Raw genomic sequence first — 19171 nt, forward strand, 5'->3', positions numbered from 1 at the left:
TTAGAGACCCAGATGGCGGCTCAACAGGCGGGCTATGAGGCACAGAGGAGGCTGAACCAGCAAATGATGGAGATGATGCAGAGGATGTACCCGAACGAGGTGTTCCCGGGCGTGCCAGACCCGTAGTTTTTTTTTTTTCCACAAACTCGGAATGTTTTATTTTTATTTGTGAAACTTTGAATATTAATTAATATGATTTCAATTTTACTTTTAATTTCATATTTTCGAATTTAAATTTCAGAAATTTTATTTTTTTTTAAAAATTAATATTTTTTACATTCCGAGGAAATTAATTATATTTTTCACTTGATCGATCGATGCGTTTTTGTTCAAAAACGCATCGATCGATGCGTTTTTTAAAAAACGTTCGGGCTATACCAAGGGACAGGTTCCTCTGTTTATTCTGAGGAACTTTTCCCTCGGTATATTCTGAGGGACATATCCCTCGGAAAATTCCGAGGGAGCCGTCCCTCGGAAAATTCCGAGGAACTGGTCCCTCGGTATATACCGAGGGAAAAGTTCCTCGGAATAAACCGAGGAAAATGTCCGTCGGTATACTCCTATCGATCGATGTATATATGTCCAAAAACGCATCGATCGATGAACTTCCGAGGAATTATATCGACGAAGTTCTCCCTCGGTATATTCCGAGGACATTTCCGACAAACTAGTGATCCTCGGAATTTCCTCGGAATTCCGACGGAAAATTCCGAGGGATTTCCGAGGAAAAAATAAATTCCGAGGAATTATTTCCGACGACGTGTTTCGTCGGTATGTCGTCGGAATAACGATATTCCGACGAAATTCCGACGATTTTTTCCCTCAGAATCCTTGATGTTTTCTTGTAGTGGTAATTCATTCGTGTTTCTAGTCTAAAGAGTACAAAATTTGAATAGAAATTCATTCACAAACACATTATTTTCTCAAGCAAGAATGAAATGGATAAAATTTAATTAATTAGGCTCTAGTAGATGTCATATAGTTATAAATGCTAACGGGTTATGACTACCAACAAATTCGGTGGTATTTTGGCGGATGAGGTTTTGACCAAAAAATATACATTTTTATATTGGAGTCTGAATAAATTAAAATTTTATATTCATGATTACGCTTTCATCTAATATATTCCCTCCGTTTCTAAAAGATAGACTTTTTAATATTTTCACACATATTAAGAAAACACATTAAATTACCATAATAAATGTATCGTTTTCTGTAATTTTTAATTTTCAATAACTTTTAACCAATAGTAATTCAATAAAGTCAATTAATTTTGTTGAAGTTTACATTTTTTTCATAGAAAACACAAAAAATACATCTTTCTGAAAAATCTATCATTAAGCAACGGAAGGAGTATATTTTTTAAAAAAAGTTGAAACTTTGCTTGCATATATTTAGTAGTGGCAAAGAATTTTAGTATTTGTTTGCTTCATACACTTATGGTTTACCAGTTTTACGAGTAAAATTAGAATGGAAATGGAAGTAAATTTACGGAAATCTTGCCGTTTGTCTATTAGAGCTACAAGTGTTAAAAGACTCAACGCGCCATTTATCATTACTAATAAAACGCCATTTGAGAGGTTTATAAACATATTGGCTTTTACATAAATCTAAAAACAAGACATGAATCCATATATTCCAAAGTTTCTTACATAAAAAGAAACGTAACCGCTGAAAGTGGGATGCATGAAACATGAAGAAGGGTTCGGTCACGTATGTAAACACACACACACAAACTATCACATACCATGTGATCCGACCAGTTTGGTCAAACCAAACGTAACGGCCATAGCTAACCATCCTCCAATCAAAACCCTAGCCGATGACTTAACCACCGGTGCTTTCCCTAAAACCGCTCCCAACCAACCAAACATAACCAAAGCCAACGTCACCGCCGCCAGAATCACTCCAACCCTCACTTTATACTCTTTCACAAACGCAGCCGCCAATAAAGGCACAATCGCTCCAAGAGAAAAGGCTAACGCAGACGCAGCAGCCGCTTGCATCGGGCTCGGAAGCTTTTCTTTCTCTATCTCTCCTCCGTTCTCTCTCTTCATTTGAGCCACCTCTATGTCGTACTGAGAGTAAACAGAGACAAACTCTCCGATCGCCATGCTACAAGCTCCGGCAACTAAACCGGCAAAACCAGATAACATCATGGTTTTAATGTCTCCCTTAACCGCACCGACACCCATCATAAGCGAGGCCGTGGAGACAAGACCGTCGTTGGCACCGAGCACGGCGGCTCGTAGCCACTGAGCTCTTTTGGAGAAGTCGAAAGCCTTTTCTTGATCTTTCTCCATGTCTACGTTCAAGCTGTTGTTCACGTTGTGGGACTCCATAGTGATTTTGGTCTTTCTTTTACTTTATTTTGGAAGTTGAAATGAGAAGATAAGAGAATGTTTGATGAAGTGTGGAGAACACACGCTTGAGTTCTATTTATGGAGAGATTTCGTGTGAAACATTATTTAAAATAAAGAATATTTATGTGGTGGAGTCGACGATTCATATATGTGGCCCACCATCACAACTAATGGAAATACTTTTACAGTTTTACTATATTGGACAAATTGGACTGGAAATTAACCACCACCTGTTTTCATCTTATTACAGAATTTGTTTCCACTAATTACATATTCAAAAAAAAAAAAGAGTTTTGTTTACCAAACATAGAGCTTGGCTAATTAATATATGTGGATCATCTCCACCAGTTAAAGAAATAATTTCACTATATTGGCCAAAATGTGGACTAAGTAACACGGACCTCTTTTAACTTTTAGTTCTGTTTTCTTACCTTCATTAATAATCTTCAAAACATTAATTTTTCTTACCAAACACACAAAAACATGGTTATCACAACTTCTATGTGTATACCAAATTCAATGGCTGGAGATGATGAAGTGAGCTGAAACTGTGATGTTACACTACAAGAAAACAGCGGTATTCTGACGGACATTCTGACGGAAAATGAAATCCTCGGAATATACCGAGGAATTTCCGAGGAAATTCCGAGGGAACACAAAATTGGGGTTCCTCGGAATTTCCTCGGAATATACCGACGGAATTCCGAGGAAACCTCAGTCCGTCGGAATATTCCGAGGAAATTCCGAGGAACAATGTGTTCCTCGGAAAAAACCGATGAATTCCGAGGAAATATTATAGCCGTTGGAGAGCCGTTGGGGGATTTTACAAAATTCCGAGGAATTTCCGACGAACTAGCCTTTTCCGTCGGAATTCCGTCGGAATTCCCTCGGTATGTCGGCATGATTTAATCTATATAAACAAGCACTCCTCTTCCTCTTCATTCACTCCATATCTTCATCCTCCCTCTTACTCTATTTACACACGAATTTGATTCATAAAAAATATGTCTTCTTCAAATTATTTTCGTTCTTGGATCGATCGACCTCATTTGGATCCGAACACGAGATTGCTTACGGAAGAATACCAACGAGGTATAACCGAATTCATGGGGTTAGTTCACCGACAACCGGAAGCAAAAACAGGTATGTTAAGATGTCCTTGCTCTAATTGTAAAAATAGAAAGGTTATTAAAGAGTGGGATGTTTGGACTCATCTATATTTGAGTGGGTTTACACGAAGTTACAAAATTTGGTATCATCATGGGGAAACTGATTATGAACATGGTAGTACTAGCGAACCTCAGCCAGCGGTTAGATTAGAAGAACCAATTAGAACGGATGTAGATTATGGTGTAGGTACTGAGCAGATGGTAAATGATCATTTTAGAGGGGAAGATTTACCCAATGCAGAAGCTAGGAGATTTTATGATATGTTGGATGCTGGAAAGCAACCATTGTACGAAGGTTGCAGAGATGGTCATTCAGCTTTATCATCTGCTACAAGATTGATGGGCATTAAAACAGATTATAATTTGGCTGAAGACTGTGTGGATGCGATTGCTGATTTTGTAAAAGGTATTCTACCCGAGGATAATGTAGCTCCTGGTTCATACTACGAGGTTCAGAAACTCGTAGCTGGTCTTGGTTTATCGTATCAGGTAATAGATGTATGCAGCGACAACTGCATGATTTATTGGAGGGCGGATGAACAGCGGGTTACATGCAAATTTTGTGGAAAGCCTCGTTATAAAGATACGAGTGGAAGAGTTCCAGTGCCATATAAAAGGATGTGGTATTTACCTTTGACGGAAAGGTTGCAGAGGTTGTATCTGTCTGAACGCACAGCGCAACCAATGAGATGGCATGCGGAGCACTCAACAGATGGTGAGATCAGACATCCTTCAGATGCAAAAGCGTGGAAGCATTTCCAATCAAAGTATCCCGACTTTGCGTATGAGAGAAGAAATGTCTACCTTGGATTATGTACTGATGGTTTTAGTCCGTTTGGCAAGAGTGGAAGACAGTATTCTCTATGGCCCGTCATTCTTACACCATACAACCTCCCCCCAAACTTGTGCTTGCGACGAGAGTTTTTGTTTCTCTCGATTCTCGTTCCCGGACCAGAGCATCCTAAGAGATCACTTGATGTGTTTCTTCAGCCACTAATATATGAGTTGCAACAACTATGGGCTCAAGGTGCTGAAACATACGATGTTTCGTGTAAAGAAAACTTTCAAATGCGGGCAGTACTAATGTGGACAATAAGTGATTTTCCAGCATATGGTATGTTGTCTGGATGGACAACGCATGGAAGGCTATCATGTCCATATTGTCAAGATAACACTGATGCTTTCCAACTAAAACACGGAAGGAAAACGTGTTGGTTTGACTGTCACAGGAGATTCCTACCACCTGATCATCCATATCGTAGGAGTAGGAATTTGTTTACGAAGAACAAGAGGGTGTTTGACAGTCCACCTCCGGAAATTTGTGGGAAAGATTTGAAGATACAACTAAGAGATTTTGGTGCAGAAAGGACGCCAGAAGTCGGTGGACATGAGCGTTTTCCGGTAGATGCTGTTGGAGAACTACATAACTGGCACAAAAAAAGTATTTTCTGGGATCTGCCATACTGGGAGGATCATCTGCTAAGGCATAATTTAGATGTCATGCATATTGAGAAGAACTTTTTTGACAATCTCATGAACACGATCCTTAATGTTCAAGGTAAAACAAAGGATAATTTGAAGTCAAGACTGGATTTAGTCGATATATGTGCTCGTTCAGAACTTCATGTTGATGAAAATGGTAGGGCTCCTTTTCCCATATACCGACTTGATGCAGCGGGAAAAGATGCGTTCTTTGATTGGATTTCAAACGATGTGGAATTTCCAGACGGTTACGCATCAAATTTGCGTAACTGTATCGACAGAAAGGAAGGAAAGTTTACTGGCTTGAAAAGCCACGATTGCCATGTAATGATGCAGCGCCTCCTTCCGTTCGCCTTCAAGGAACTATTACCACGAAATGTTCATGAAGCAATTGCAGGGATAAGTGGTTTCTTCCGCGATTTATGCACGAGATCAGTGACTCTTGAAGGTATTGAAAATTTGAAGACTAACATAGCCGTGATTCAGTGCAACCTTGAGAAGATATTTCCTCCCTCATTTTTTGATGTTATGGAGCATCTTGTTATTCACCTGGCAAGAGAATTGGAACTTGGTGGTCCTGTGCAGTATAGATGGATGTATCTGTATGAGCGGTATATGTTCCATTTGAAGAAGATGGTGAAAAATTTAAGTAGGGTGGAAGGTTCTATAGTCGCACAGATGATCAATGAAGAAACTTCAAACTTTGCCGAGTACTACTTTCCAGCAGAAGTTCAGACCAAAAACAGAAGACCTGCTCGGCATGATGATAGAGGCGAACGGGCAGCATATCATGTTACGGTTCCAGACATTTTCACAGATGTTGGACGACTTAGCGGAAAACCAAAGGACCGTCGACTTACTGAGCAGGAGCGCAGTCATTTGCAAACATATTTGCTCACCAACTGCGAAGACGTTCTTCAATATGAGAGGTAAATAAATGAGCTTACAAATTTTTATTTTAACAAGTTGAAATTTAAATCTTAATTAATTACATTATTGTCATCATATACAGGATTTTCATGGCAGAAAAGCGGTTCGAGTATAGATACGCCACAGAGGACGAACTAGAAGAAATGAAGCAGAGAGAATTTAGTGGATGGATGTTTACTTATGTGAGTGCTTTAAACAAATTAAAATATATTTTATCACATATTTATACTAATTCACATTTATTGATATAATATATATATATGTGCTATTAATAGGTGTCTGCTGGTTTGGCCAGAGGTGAAACATTTGACGATTGGATACGTGAGATGGTCGTTGGACCAAACTTTGTTGTGAAGTCATATCCGAGATTTTGTACTCGAGGATATGCATTCACAACTCAGAAGAGGAGACGTTCGAGTACGACTTATGATGCTGGCGTTTGTTCTGCATCAGGAGATGATGTATACTACGGACACATACATGAGATTTTGGAAATTAAGTATTTGGGCATGGTTGGATTGCGCTGTACTGTTTTCTATTGTGATTGGCACGACAACACCCCAGATCGAGGTGTGAGAACAGATGCATTTGGTGTTACATCAGTAAATTCGAGGCGAAAGCTGCAATATTATGATCCTTTCATTCTTGCTTCTCAGGCCGATCAGGTAATTAAATGTTAATTATTCAGAATGATTCATCATCATGTGTATTAATTTATAATTTTTCTAAATGTTACAGGTTTGTTATATCAAGTACCCCCGGGTAAGGAACAGAGATGATCCATGGGTTACTGTTACAAGACTCAACCCGAGAGGCCGAGTTCAGGGAAGTTCTGAGCTGGAAGACCCACTACAACCAAGCACATCCGGCAACTTAAGTGCAGCAGAAGATTTAGCTGGAGTTGGCCTTGTAGTCGATTTAACCGACTTTGGAGAGGAAGCCGTCGTTCACGTAGAGGATGAACCAGTGATTGGAGAGTTTCACGAAGATCCAGATTCAGATTCATCTGGTGATGATGACTCGGAAACAGACTACCATTGAACTTATTTTTTTTTTTTTAAAGAAATACCGAGGAAATTCCGAGGAACACTTGATATAACCTCTTTCCTCGGATAATAGTTATTTGGTTTATCTAGCAAGGCAAAGCTGAATACGAATTAAAAACTACTCAGAACACAACCAAATAAAACGAAGAAACCATGTAAAAGAAATACGAACTCATAATTAAGAAACCCAAAAAAAAACTCAGTTCAAAATTAACAGAAAATAAGACCATAAAACGTTAGAATAGAAAAGAAAATAAAATAGCCGGTGATAGCTCCTACTCCTCGTCTCCTGCTCCAGATGTTCCTGCATCGTTGGGTCTCTTGGACCTCTTTCTTACCCTGTGTGTACCACTCGAACCCGAACCAGAGGTGGATGGAGAGTTGTCCCGATGAACTACATCATCCTTTTGGCAACGACACGGCCTGATACGTGAAATGGCAGCCCAGATCTTGTGTAGCATGTCGTTGTTTGTCTTTATGCTCTGATCTCTCCAATGTTGTTGCTGGCGCGAAGTGGCGTTCGGTGGAAGCTCTTGCAGCTTGTACTGGCTGGAGTCTGATGGGAGTAGCTGATGGGGTTGTGAATCATCTGGAATGGCTTGTGCAGCCTCATCTTCTCCTTCTTCATCAACCACGCCCTTGCCTTTGGTCTGATATTTTGGCGTGAAGAAGGATGGCTTGTCTACTAGTGCGGTAGCAGGGGGTAGGAACTCAACTGCAGCCTCTGAAAGTAGAGAAGTGAGACCGATCTGAGGTAGGTGGCAGTAGAGTGTTTTCTTCGCTCGGTCCTGGAATACGTAGACGTAAGGACCATCCCGATGGATCCTCGAGTGGGGACCAGCTATGAACTCCTTACTTACTAGAGAAATGACATCCAGGTAGTTCCAAGCAATGTTGTTCGATCTGTCCAGTGCTACCTCTGGTTCTTGCAGTCTACACCCACATGTCTAAGGATCCGAGTAATCACTGCACCAAATCCACATGCATTGCTCTTTTTTTTGGTTACTTTCCCCTTGTATCCTGCTAAGTTTGCGGCCAGCACCGCTCCCATGTTGAAGGCAGTAGCAGGTGGGAATGTAGAGTTTCCAAATGCCGGTAGCAAATGCCTCACACCTTGGTACAGGAGGCACAACTCCCATTGCGTGACTGATGCGGCTGTGGTTGTCCCGTATAGCAATGAGCCAATGAGGCGTGTGGCATATCTCAGTACTGGGCTCCGGATAAGTGACTCCTTTGCCTGAGAAGATCTATAAACCCCTGTGCCAATCGTTTCCCAGAAGTTCAACAGCTCTGAAGTCCAATAAAGACCAGATGTCCTCTCCCCTGCACTCAATCCAAATAGTCTGCAGAGGTCTGTGAAAGATACCTCATAGTATACTTTCTGCACTACGAATGCCAGAAAACCTTCCTGATGGCTATCATCGGGACGGGTGACGTATGCGGATGCTATGAACTGGCGTACCAACTCCGGATAAGTGGGTTCGTTGAGGTTGCATAGTTGGCCTAGACCCATGTTCTGGAACAGTCCTTCAATGTCTGCTTGGATTCCCAATATTGTCATCGTCTCAGGACATGCTAGTTGTGTAGCCGGAACGGCTACCTTCTTCATGTTGTTGTAGTGGGTGGTATCAGACTTATCCCACTTCTTTGGCCTTTGCTTCTCTCGCTGAGACGAACCCTCTTCTTGTGTGTTCTTCTTTGCTGACATTTTCGTGCGCTTCATTCTCTACAAAATAGAATCATTGCTCTCAACATGGTTATAATCAATTAAGAACTCAAAGCAACATGAAAATGAAAAGCGAAATCGAGTTGTGATAAAAAAAAAACCAAATTGAAAAAAATTCTCAATCCCTAAATCATCTCAAATCCTGTTCCAAACTCGTTGATCACAGACAATTGTGTTCTATTCCATGTTTAAACATCTGTTTCATGCATATTTGATCAAGGAATCAACACGGAAATAAGAAATTCACAAAACCCAAAAAATTGCTCAAGAACACGATTTCAGAATGTGGAGATTCGCGGAGTATACCTGTCTTAGGGTGAAGACGAGTGTAGGAATCAGGTAGAGCTCGAAAAATCAAGTGGAATGGAGCCCAAAATTGTTCAAATCGGATGATTATAGAGAGAGAAAGGGGGGGGCGAATTATAGGGGAAATCGGAGGGGATGAGAGTTCTAAGGTTTAGATCCAGAAAAGGTCGGGTTTTGCCTTATAATTCTGTTTTCCGAACACACATCGATCGATGCGTTTTTGTTCTATAACGCATCGATCGATCACAATCTTACGGCCCGGTCCATCTTTGTAATCGATCGATTTGTTTTTGTTCAGAAACGCATCGATCGATGCGTTTTAAAAAAACATACAAGATTTTCCGAGGACATTCCGAGGAAAATTGAGATTCTCGATCGATCGATGGGATACTCTCATCGATCGATCACAATCTTACGGCCCGGTCCATCTTTGTAATCGATCGATTTGTTTTGTTCAAGAACGCATCGATCGATGCGTTTTTAAAAAACATACAGATTTTCCGAGGACATTCCGAGGAAAATTGAGATTCTCGATCGATCGATGGGATACTCTCATCGATCGATCACAATCTTACGGCCCGGTCCATCTTTGTAATCGATCGATTTGTTTTTGTTCAGAAACGCATCGATCGATGCGTTTTTAAAAAAACATACAAGATTTTCCGAGGACATTCCGAGGAACAATTGAGATTCTCGATCGATCGATGGGATACTCTCATCGATCGATCACAATCTTACGGCCCGGTCCATCTTTGTAATCGATCGATTTGTTTTTGTTCAAAAACGCATCGATCGATGCGTTTTAAAAAAAACATACAAGATTTTCCGAGGACATTCCGAGGAACAATTGAGATTCTCGATCGATCGATGGGATACTCTCATCGATCGATCACAATCTTACGGCCCGGTCCATCTTTGTAATCGATCGATTTGTTTTTGTTCAAAAACGCATCGATCGATGCGTTTTTAAAAAACATACAAGATTTTCCGAGGACATTCCGAGGAACAATTGAGATTCTCGATCGATCGATGGGATTCTCTCATCGATCGATCACAATCTTACGGCCCGGTCCATCTTTGTAATCGATCGATTTGTTTTTGTTCAAAAACGCATCGATCGATGCGTTTATTTAAAAAAAATTACGTTTTGAAACCCCAAACACTAGTTCCTCGGAATTTCCTCGGAATATTCCGAGGATATTCCGAGGAAGAAGAGGGTTTCCTCGGAGTTCCCTCGGAATAATCCGAGGAAATTCCGAGGAAATAGGGTTTTTAAACTGAAAACAACGTTTTGCCGTTTGAATAACACCTATATAACCCTTATTAAGTGTCTTACGTTCATTATGAAGACAAAAATTTGTTCCTTACCGTATAATTAACACTTTTCCGATTGTATGAACGAAATCTCGCAACATAAGACAAACACTTATACCTTTTAATGAACGGTAAAGGGAATACTTTCAATTAGTTTTGAAATTTTTTATTTCATGGTTTATGCTCATCTATACAAAGAATCCTCAATGGTATGCATTACAATTGTATAAGAAATGAAATACGGCAAAAAAAATTGATGTTTTGAAACCCCAAACACTAGTTCCTCGGTATTTCCTCGGAATATTCCGAGGAAATTCCGACGGATATTTTACTATCCGTCGGAATTTCCTCGGAATATTTTCATTTTACCGGGCAAATATTTCGCGAAAATTGAAATTAGAATTCCGACGGAATTCCGACGGATAATATCCGTCGGACCCTAGGTTTTATAACCACGAGCCACTTCTTCTTCCCCATTTCTTTCTTTTTCCTCTGCGCGACTCCTCTCTTTTTCTCCGGCGATTTCCCCCTGAAATCCGACGATATCTCCGGCGATCTCCCCCTTTTCTTACACAAATCATGTAAGGACCCTATCCCACTCTCTTAGGTTCTATTTGTTAGGTTTTTGTGTAGTTTTGATAGATTTTTGTTAGGGTGATTGGTTAGGATTGTGATTTGGTTGTATAATAGGTTTAGAATTGTGATTTGGTTGAATGATTTGTTTTGTTGAATTGATTTAGAATTTTTTTATAATTTTTTTTTTCTATTTATAAAATCGATTTTTGTATATAAAATCGATTTTTGTATTTTACAAAACGATTTTTCTATATAAATTCGATTTTTTGGACTTTACAAAAAAAAATTTCTATATAAATTCATTTTTTGGATTTTACAAAACATTTTAAATATCTATAAAACTTTTTTTGTGATTAAAAACTATTATTTGGGATTTAAAAATATTTTTAATATATATATATTATTAAAACTATTTTTTTGTAATTATTAAACTATTTTTATTTATTACAACTATTTTTTGTTTATTAGAACTATTTTTATATATTTATTAAAAAATTTAAATATATATAAATCTTTTTTTGTGATTAAATTATTTGGGAATTTTTTTTTTTAAAATTAATTTATATATTTCTGTATTTATTAAATATATTTTTTAAATTTACAGGTCTCATGATGATCAGACCCGGCCTCGACAGCGTCGTGGTCGTGGTGGTACGGGGAGCCAGTCTCGGGATTCCAGCCATTTTCAGGATTCCCCTTCGCCCCACAGCTCCAACCATACATCTCCCTCTGCTGCACCCGCTCCTGCTCCTCTCGCTCCCGCTGCTGCATCCGCTCCTGTTCCTCCGGGTCCTCCGGGAGTGATGCGTGTTGCGGAGTTGGTTCAACAGCCCGGTCGTGACCATCTTCCGTATCTCACTCCGTATCCACATGGACGGGGTCAAACATGGTAATTAAACATTTTTTTTCTTTAAATTTGGATTCATTATTAACCGTTTGTTCTTTTACTAAGGTTCAACCGATCCAGGAACGGGATCAGCGCATGGATCAACCGTATGATGTACTCGGCCCTCGACAGTGGACATCCGACTTTCACTCACTTCCCAACCGACAAGCAGGTTCTGTGGTTTCGTCAGTTTGCGGTAAGTATTCTAATTTTTTACTTATATTTTTAATCTTTAATATAAATTTTCTACTAATTGTGTTTTTTTTCAGCAAGAGTTCAACTGGAATTCCGATGAGACGCTCTTTATCTATCACCACTTCGTCCATAAAGTAATGGACAACTATGGGAAGCAGATCCACGAGTGGAAGAAGAAGTGGGAAATCAATAAGGTTCGATTTAATTTATTAAACCATTTTTTAATTTATTAAACTATTTTTTAATTTATTAAATTTTTCTTTTTTTTTTATTAAAAGGTCCCAAAGTCGATGAACGACACGGTCTGGAAGGAGTTGTGTGCGCATTGGGATAAGGAAGAGACGAAAGAAACTTCTTCCACCAACTCCACCAACCGCAAGAGCGACCGTAAAGGGAAGGGCATCTACAAGCATAACTTGGGTGCTCAATCTATTGCCACTCTCGGAGATCGCATGGTAAGTTCAACCGCTTTTTCTTCAATTATTTGAGTTTCAGAATTTAAATTTATTGTGCATTTCTTCTAATTTCTAATGTTTCTTTAATTTATGTTTTTTTCAAGGCGGAAGAAAATGATGGCGAGCCGGTTGATGATCTCGCCCTAATGAGGAGGGCGTATACCAACAAGAAGACCGGCCAGATTGATGACGGTCTTGTGAGGGACGTGGTCGACCTGGTCCAAACTCAGGTGGTAGACGAAGTGTCTCAGCTTCAAACCGAGGATGACGCTTCGACGGCTTCGACCAACTTGTCCCGGTTTCGAATCAACGAAATCGTTGAATCCGTAAGTTCTTTGTTTTTAAAAGTTCAATTCATTTATTTCTTGGTTTAAATTTCTAAATTTGGCTTTTTTCTATTCAGTCGGTTCCAAAGAAGAAGGGACGTTTGGTCGGTTTGGGTCGTCGCACCCGGTCGGTTCCCCCTTCTTCTGCACCACCGCCCTTCGTTGATCCAGAAGTACTTACGGCCCAGTTGAAGGACAAAGATGATCGTATATCTTTGTTAGAGACCCAGATGGCGGCTCAACAGGCGGGCTATGAGGCACAGAGGAGGCTGAACCAGCAAATGATGGAGATGATGCAGAGGATGTACCCGAACGAGGTGTTCCCGGACGTGCCAGACCCGTAGTTTTTTTTTTCCACAAACTCGGAATGTTTTATTTTTATTTGTGAAACTTTGAATATTAATTAATATGATTTCAATTTTACTTTTAATTTCATATTTTCGAATTTAAATTTCAGAAATTTTATCTTTTTAAAAAAATTAATATTTTTTACATTCCGAGGAAATTAATTATATTTTTCACTTGATCGATCGATGCGTTTTTGTTCGATCGATGCGGTTTTTAAAAAACGTTCGGGCTATACCGAGGGACAGGTTCCTCTGTTTATTCTGAGGAACTTTTCCCTCGGTATATTCCGAGGGACATATCCCTCGGAAAATTCCGAGGGAGCCATCCCTCGGAATAAACCGAGGAAAATGTCCGTCGGTATACTCCTATCGATCGATGTATATATGTCCAAAAACGCATCGATCGATGAACTTCCGAGGAATTATACCGACGAAGTTCTCCCTCGGTATATCCCGAGGACATTTCCGACAAACTAGTGATCCTCGGAATTTCCTCGGAAATTTATTTCCCCGGAATTCAGACGGAAAATTCCGAGGGATTTCCGAGGAAAAAATAAATTCCGAGGAATTATTTCCGACGACGTGTTTCGTCGGTATGTCGTCGGAATAACGATATTCCGACGAAATTCCGACGATTTTTTCCCTCAGAATCCTTGATGTTTTCTTGTAGTGTTAGGAGCTTTCAAACCAGTTCTGAGGGATATCAAAGCACCGAGAATACAAGTACTCACTTAATCTAAGTGCAACCAATGATTTAGATGAGTTTTAAACTACTAGTAATACTAGAAATCAATAACAGAATGATACTTTCTTGAATAAGGAAAAAGAGAATTCATGGGCATAGTGATTAGACCTTGGGTGATCAAGTATCGAACTAAGGATGACAAATGATCAATCAAACTATCAACCTTAAGCCTAGACACAATTCTAAGCAAGCTCTATATCTAGATGAAGGCTCTTTTGCTAACATATCTCAAACATCAAATGTCTTTGGTTGAATAATATGAAAGCAATCATTACTAACAAGTCTATTAGCTATTTTAGCACCTTTAACAACAAATGTCTTTGGCAAAGTATACTAAAAGCCTAGGAGAGTTGTCTCAGGCATTTCATCAAACACCTTTTGGGTGGGAAATGTCTATTGATCAACTTTTGAGTGGCCAACTCAGAAGATGCATTATGAATACTCTACTAGCAAGGAACAAGAATGATCTACACTAAAACATCCTAGAACTAACCTAATCACCCTTAATCTCTCTAACCCATGAATTCAAAAGGTGATTACTCACTAATCTCCATGATTCCTCTTAAACCCATATTGGATTTCAGATTAATCATGTAGAGAAATAGATAAGAAATCAACAAGAACACAAGATGAAAGCAATGAAATCTGAATCAAAAGAAGTTTTTACTAGTTCTTCGCTCTCGAAAAGAGATTATCTGCCTCCAATGACTTACAAAAGTACTTAACTTAGGTTTAGAAAGTGTAAAAACATCAAAACAAATGACCAAAAGACCCCTGAAATAACATAAAAATAGTCCAAGCAAAACACGCGGAGTGACCTAGCATAGTCGCTCCAGGAGGTCACTCCCGACGCGTTTCTTTGTGTCTCGACCCGTCAAAACGCGAGTGACTTGAGCTGGTCGCTCTGGCTGGTCGCTCTGGCTGGGAGTGACTTGAGCTAGTCGCTCTGGCTGGTCGCTCTGGCTGGGAGCGACCTCGGTAGGTCGCTCTGAGAGGTCACTCTGCGATGCTCGACCAGGATGGATATGCCTCTAGTAAATTGATCATAACTCCTTCATTGCATCTCCAAATGACTTGAAACCACTTCCATTAGAAAGCTAACTCAATTTTATGTGTCTCCACAAAATCTTTGCAACAGGAGATTTCTCTAAAGGCTCCATCCATGCTCATCTTTCACCTCCTTTTGGATCACAATGCTCCCAAACATCTCAAATCACTCCATGGCACACTCCAACACCTAATAAGGACAATGAATGCAAAATGCAACCTAGACATGGCTAAATCCTAATCTATATGATGAAAATGCTCATGGATGAATGGATAAAACAATGTAAATATGCAAGATATCAATTCCCCTAAACTTGTTCTTTTACTTGTCCACAAGTGAACTTTCTAGAACTCATAGGGAGAGAGGTTTGAAGTTGGGAGCTCATAGCCAAAAGAAACACAACTAGCACACACAATTAGCACACTCTCTTATTACACTCTAGCTTCTCTAGGCCTATCTCAACTCTTTTTGCCCTTACACTCATCATCAATCATCCACATATTCAAATCAACCAACTCTCACATTCGTTAAGCACAAAACATTAGGTGAATTCTTGCAAATGGTCAGTTGGTCCAAATCATTTGGTTGGGTAAGGGAAGGCTTTTATTCAAGTGATTCAAGAGGTTCAAAACATATGATCTTTAAGGTGGTTTACTCTCGAAACAAGTAGACTTGACATTGCACATAATATATCTAATTAAGAAAGGGATCAACTCATGCATACAATGCTCAATCTCCATTGTTCTACCCTTTTCCCAAACATACAATTACACAATCATTCTCAAATGTCAAACCCAACTCACATCTCTCACCAAAAGATCCTAAGAACATTAATTCCTTCTCTTTGAAATCTACAAGGGATTTTTCACAACCTCAAAACATTACTTAGCTCCTAACAACTTTGCTAGCTCCCTTTTTCTTTCTATTTCTTTTCTTTTCATATTTTTATTTTTTATTTTTTTTTCTTCATTTTTTATTTTCTTTTCTTTTGTATTTCGTTTTTTTTTTTTTTTTTTAGGTGGGGGCCAAAACTTTCATAACTTGAGCTAGAGGTTTATCTACTTATCCCAATAAAACAATTCACTTAAACACAAAGAGTCATTTCTTTTCCTTTTTCATTGCTCCCAGATCATAATCACAACACTCATCCCCCACCTATAGCTAGACAATAGAGTGTCCAATCTAGCAAGAATGAAGATCAAGCATTGTCGTTCCCGATACTCTCAACATTATGCACATGTAAGAATTTCCGAAGAAGGCCTCACTCATCAAACAATGAAAGCTTAAAAGGAGAGAAATGTTTTTTTTTTTTGGGAGTGGTCTACCACTAGAGTTTGTCAAAATAACATTGGCATAAAGGATGTGACAACTCAAGTGTGTATAGCCATGACTCAGTACACAAGGGACCATGAGCAAGAAGCATTAAGTTCATTCAGTTCAAATAGGGTTTGTAGTTGGCTTCAAAAACTGAGTTTCAGCAATCAACTAGTTTCAGGAAGAGTTTTCAAGGCTCGAAGCATACAAGTCTTTTTGAAAGGTGCATAAGCTACTCAGGTGCAAAGTAGTGTTCTTTACAAGGCGTTTAAAATCATTGCTCCAAATGCAAGTGAATGCAACTTATATGCTCTAGACTCTCCTAAAAATGCAAGTGATGCAATCTATATGACTTGTTTTTTTTTTTTTATGCTAAAAGGTATGTATGCAGGACTCAATGAAAAATCATCAAAACAAACATGATCAAATACTTGGTACCTCCCCCAACTTAGATGACACAGTCTCTGTGTTGTCAAGTAGAGAGAGATACCCAAAAGAGAAAGCTAATATGAAAAAATGAAATGGTATATACAAGGGAAAGTAGAGAAGTACCTCAAGTGAAAAGTGGAGAAGGAGGATCCTTCTCAATGTAGGGGTCTCCAGAAGTGATGGTTCCACAGTACTCAACATCCAGTGGAGACTGAATTGGGTAAGAGACAGCTTTGTTGACATTGAGGAGTGTGACCTTCTTGTTAGCGAAATCGATGCAAGCACCCACAGTAGTAAGGAATGGTGTGCCCAGGATCAATGGAACTCTCTTCTCAGTTGCCATCTTCAAGACAGTGAGGTCTATGGGGATGGTGCAAGATCCAATCTTCAAAGGGAAATCCTTGATGAGACCAATAGGGGTAGTAGAAGAAGAATCCCCAAACGTGAGAGAGGAAGTATCTGGCTCCATGTGTTCAATCTCAAGACTCTTCACCATCTCCATTGAGATCACATTCACACTTGCACCAGAATCAACAAGAGCATCATCAAAGTTGAGCTTACCAAGAGAGCAAGACAAGGTGAACTTCCCTTGGGATTCTAGTTTAGGGAGAGACTTTGGTGTGACTGGTGGATCAAGTTTCAAAGTTGAGATGTTGAAAAGCTCTGCTACTTCTGCTTGGTGGTCTACAATGTCCTTGATGAGCATCATTTGGACATGAGCCTCACGCATACCCGAAATCGCTGGAAGCTTAACTCCAATATCACTTAGGTCTTTTCTAAACTTGGAAATCACCTTCTTCTGAGCTTTGGTGAGAACCCTTTGTGGAAATGGGAGCTTGTCATAGGGTGACTGCTCAACCTCAGTGGTGTCCTCCAGCTTGACCTCTTTCAGCTTCTGGTTAGCTCTCTTCGTAACCGGTTTCTCAGCCATGGGTTCATCTCCCTTCAAAATCTTTACTCAACCATTTTGTCAGCTTCCTCCACAATCTTTGCTTCAGCTGTTGCTACAATCAGATGCTGAACCTGTTCAATCTCAGTTCCAAACACCAATCTTTCAATTTCATCTACCTCTTTCTTGTGGTTACTCAATTCAATCCCTGAAGAAGTGGTAGAGAGGACAACATTGCAATACTCCTTGGGTGTTTGCTCAGATTTTCCAGGTAGAGACCCTTGCTGGCGATTCTGGTGAGTGGTCATGGAAGCAAACTGGTTTTCCACAGCCCTGAACTTGTTGTTGAGCTCATTGTAACTTCCATCAATCTTGGAGTGAAGGTTCTTCAACTCATAACCAACCTGCTTTTCACTTCTAGTCTGAGACTCCAAGATCTGTTTCAGTAGAACATCAGTGTTGCTTTCCTGAGGAGTAGAGGTAGAAGGATTAACTTGTTGTTGAGAATACTGGTTCCTTTTGTTGGAGAAACCAGGAGGAGGGTTTTGCTGAAGCTGATAGTTGCCTTGCTGGTTGTTCCTAGGCTGATAACCACTCTGTTGGTTGTTAGGATAGGATTTCTGTTGGTAGTTGTTGTACTGAAAGTTGGGCTCTTTCTTGTACCAACTGCCATTGTTGTTGATGAAACACATCTCTTCTTGACCTTCCAAACCCTCAACCTCATTGATCCCAGGTGGTGCATCTTGGTTTGAGTTACCAACAAAGTTCAGCTGCTCTTCGGTGGATTTATCAGTAATGAGTATGTCTATCTTATCCTGTAGAGCCTTTAACTCCTTCCTCGTCTGCTTGTCATCAGTTCTACTGCCTCTATCGTGGTCTCCACTGTAGAGTGCGTCACTCTTTACCATGTTGTCAACCAGCTCCTCTGCATCTTCCTCAGTTCTTCCCAAGAAGAACCCATTGCTAGCTGTATCCAATCTGGCTCTGTACTAAGGAAGAGCTCCCCTGTAGAATGTGCTCAACAGGCTTTCCTTAGAGAAACCATGGTGAGGGCATTGAGCTTGGTAGCCTTTGAATCTCTCCCAGGCTTCACTGAATCCTTCCAAGCCCTTCTGTTGAAAGCTGGAGATCTCATTTCTCAGCTTAGCAGTTCTTGAAGTAGAGAAGAACTTCTCCAAGAATGCTTTCTTGCAGTCATCCCAAGTGGTGATAGAGTCGCTGGGTAGAGATTTCTCCCACCGACGCGCCTTATCCCCCAAAGAGAAAGGGAATAACTTCAGCTTTAAGGCATCCTCTAACACACCATTGGTTTTTGACAACCCGCAGTAGCTGTCGAACCTGTCCAAGTGATCGAATGGGTCCTCGAAAGCCAAGCCATGAAATTTGTTGTTCTCGATCACGTTGAGGAGTCCTGACTTGACCTCAAAGTTGTTGGCTGCCACAGCCGGTGCTCGGATTCCCAGTCTATGACCATGAATGTTGGGCCGGTCATAAGTACCAATGGGTCGAGCTGCCCGCGGTTGGTGTTCTGCCCCTTGTTGTGGATCTGCCATATCAACGTCCAATTCCTGCAAGTGGGCTTGTTACTGTTCTTCTCTTCTAGCTCTAGCACACTCTCTCTCTAA

At 40.0% G+C, this 19171-nt stretch overlaps 1 protein-coding gene and 1 non-coding gene across 2 annotated transcripts; one reads left to right on the top strand and one right to left on the bottom strand.

Moving 5' to 3' along the window:
* Positions 1 to 1605: 1605 nt before the first annotated feature.
* LOC106436585 (vacuolar iron transporter homolog 1) lies at positions 1606 to 2427 on the bottom strand. The gene has a single exon (XM_048763793.1). It carries the CDS (start codon positions 2340 to 2342, stop codon positions 1740 to 1742), a length of 603 nt encoding a protein of 200 aa, XP_048619750.1. The 5' UTR covers positions 2343 to 2427; the 3' UTR covers positions 1606 to 1739.
* A 16157-nt stretch (positions 2428 to 18584) lies between these two features.
* LOC125590817 lies at positions 18585 to 18691 on the top strand. Its single transcript, XR_007326819.1, has one exon. It is a non-coding gene; the product is annotated as a small nucleolar RNA R71 (small nucleolar RNA).
* Positions 18692 to 19171: the final 480 nt, after the last annotated feature.

The sequence above is a fragment of the Brassica napus genome, chromosome C7 (genome assembly GCF_020379485.1).
Source record: "Brassica napus cultivar Da-Ae chromosome C7, Da-Ae, whole genome shotgun sequence".
NCBI classification, from domain to species: domain Eukaryota; kingdom Viridiplantae; phylum Streptophyta; class Magnoliopsida; order Brassicales; family Brassicaceae; genus Brassica; species Brassica napus.